The following is a 2,340-nucleotide window of genomic DNA, read 5'->3' as shown; positions in this document are numbered from 1 at the left end:
AGGATAGTGAGGGACTCATAAGACACCTCTGATGAGATGTGGTGTGTTGGGTGATTACCTGGTTTCCATGTACGTGTGGTGTAAATCTCTTTTAATAGAACCATGCTTCTTTTTGAAGAGAGCCCAGCAAAACACCCAGATGTTTCCAACGATGGAAATGTTGTAGAGCATCAAGTTTGGCAGAGATCAGCACACCGGTCAGAGATGAACGCACACTGAATGCTATTCCCAGTTCAATGCCTCGACGGGATCCATTGTGTCCGTGCTCTGCAGACAGTGTCCAGCGCTCGTGTCTTATCCGCAGGAYGTGCAGACCTAGTTCACGCACCCATGGAGGGCAGAACTGCTCCAAGCACCTCGTTCTGGCACCTCCATTGGCTGGAGCTGCCCTTGGCGGCTCCGTGCGTGCCGGCAGCCGGATCTGGAGCAGGGAGACGCGTGCCTGCATGTCCGGGTTTGGGAGCGCGCCCGTCGCGACGCGAGGAGATGCCTACTGAAGCATGGACACAGCACCCAGCACCTTTGTGCTGGGGCCCAGCAGGTCGGGGTGACACCGCAACGTGCCGCACGGCAAACAATGTGTCTTTGAAGATGGATCTGCCCAAGGTCCTCCCCCRTCCCGCTCACGCTTGTCTGGGACTGCCCTATAAAAGCCAGGCCTTGTGTGTCTCTCTCAGACCTGCTTTGCTCCTGGAACACTGAGATCTCAGCTCACCTCCAAGCATGAAGCTCCTCGGCGCAGTGTTTGTGGTGTTCCTGCTCTTCTCCGTGGCCACCCCAGGTATGAGGCTGCTCGTGCTGGGGACAGAGCAGGGCTCATTCTGGAGGTTGAGTGATGGGTCTGGTGACAGCCCCGGGCAGAACATTTCCTGAGGGCTTTGGTGTTCAGTTGTCTCTGAGCTTCAGACATTCATAGGCACAAAGGATGTTCTGGGGACACAGGCATCTCCTGGTCTTCTCTTTTCTCATTGCTTTTCTGTTAATTCTCATATGCAGCCTCTAGGGCATTTGGCCAGTGGATCTCTCTCCACAACTGCCCGAAGAGCCCTGAAAAAACTCATGCATGGCAGGACTCCCTTTTCCCTCCCAAAATATCCCCTCCACATATGGCTTTCTGCCCCAACTCATCACAAGCACTAGCATCTTCCACTTCATCCCAGGGCTAAAAGGGTTTAACATGGGTTTGAGGCCAGAGGGAAGGGCAGTTTCAGCTTCAAAAGACACCCAAACCCATGACCTAGCTTGCACAGCTCACYTGAGTGATCACCACACGATAAATACCTATTTCTTGGCATTCACGTCAAGGGATCTCGCCAGCAAGCTGCAGAGTAGACAACTTCATAGGGATGAAGGTGTCCAGCACTCCCCTAGGTTTGATGGAGATAGAAAACAAGGATCCTATCCTAGATGGGAAGTAACTTTCCAGGCTATCTACCCTCCTAAGATATTGGACATTTTCTCTTATAGCACATCTCTCCCTTGCACCCATTGCAGGCTATGGGCAACCAAAGAACATCTGCAAAGGGTACTGCTCTAAGACATGCACCCTCACGGACCAATGGACTTTCCACGCAGCCTGTGGGAAGAGGTTCTGCTGCCAGCCCCTACGAAGGAAAGGGAAATGATTGCAGGAGAGCAGAGCAGAAGGCAGAAGGGAGATGCTCACATTGTTTCATACCCTACATGACAGCAATGGTGTTGGCTCCTGTGAAGTAAATGTGGCCAGATATGACTTCTGTGCGTGCCCTGTGTGGTTCATTTATCTGCAAAAAGCAGAGGGAACTTGGAGGGGTTCTGTCAGCCACAACTGGGGAAATTTCATCCTAAAGCTAACTTCTGCAATCAGCCATGGGAATTGAGCCCTAAACCCTTCTCCTTGCCATAGGAGCTCACCAGGTGCCCATGCTCATGCCTCTTTTGCAGATCAGGGAGGTGAATCTACCCTCTACGTGCAACATAAGCTGCTCCAAGGGGGTTTGGTACCAAGCACAGCATCTGCCTGACTGTGCACTAAGTAATTTGTGGGAGGAATGGGAATAACCCATCCTCAGGATCAATTACTTTTTCCTTAGTCCATAGGAAGAGCCTGCTCCTGGTTTGCTCTCTTCCTGCCTCTGTGGCACTGGTGGTGAGGTGGTGTCCCCATGTCCTCCTTTGGCACTGCGTTGGCATAGGAGGCAATGACCCCTCAAAGAGGGAGCCAAAAGGGAGATGTGGTGGTGAGGGTGCCCYTATGGCTGGGTCTCAGCTTGGGTCAGGAGGGGTCTCTTTCAAAAAAAGGGTGGGATTTCTCTAATTCCAGTTTTCACAATATAAATGAATCTCCAAACTATCTGCACG

The 2,340-nt window shown here is 52.0% G+C and overlaps 1 protein-coding gene across 1 annotated transcript; it reads left to right on the top strand.

The window, feature by feature from the left end:
* The first annotated feature begins 723 nt into the window (after positions 1 to 723).
* On the top strand, positions 724 to 1,625 carry LOC112948517 (small basic protein 1-like). Its single transcript, XM_026040757.1, has 2 exons — positions 724 to 781; positions 1,495 to 1,625. The coding sequence occupies exons 1-2, from the start codon at positions 724 to 726 to the stop codon at positions 1,623 to 1,625; spliced, it is 189 nt and encodes a 62-aa protein (XP_025896542.1).
* The last annotated feature ends 715 nt before the right edge of the window (positions 1,626 to 2,340 follow it).

The sequence above is a fragment of the Nothoprocta perdicaria genome, unplaced genomic scaffold (genome assembly GCF_003342845.1).
Source record: "Nothoprocta perdicaria isolate Ctin4 unplaced genomic scaffold, notPer1 scaffold_101, whole genome shotgun sequence".
Taxonomy (NCBI): Eukaryota; Metazoa; Chordata; class Aves; order Tinamiformes; family Tinamidae; genus Nothoprocta; species Nothoprocta perdicaria.
The sequence above is the reverse complement of the archived record's forward strand: the minus strand, read 5'-3'. Positions and strand labels throughout refer to the sequence as shown.

Excerpts from the sequence above, each read along its gene's own strand:
- LOC112948517 (XM_026040757.1), top strand. The coding sequence starts at position 724 with ATGAAGCTCCTCGGCGCAGTGTTTGTGGTGTTCCTGCTCTTCTCCGTG. Across the intron at positions 782-1,494 it reads CTTCTCCGTGGCCACCCCAG|GCTATGGGCAACCAAAGAAC; the intron begins GTATGAGGCTGC and ends CACCCATTGCAG.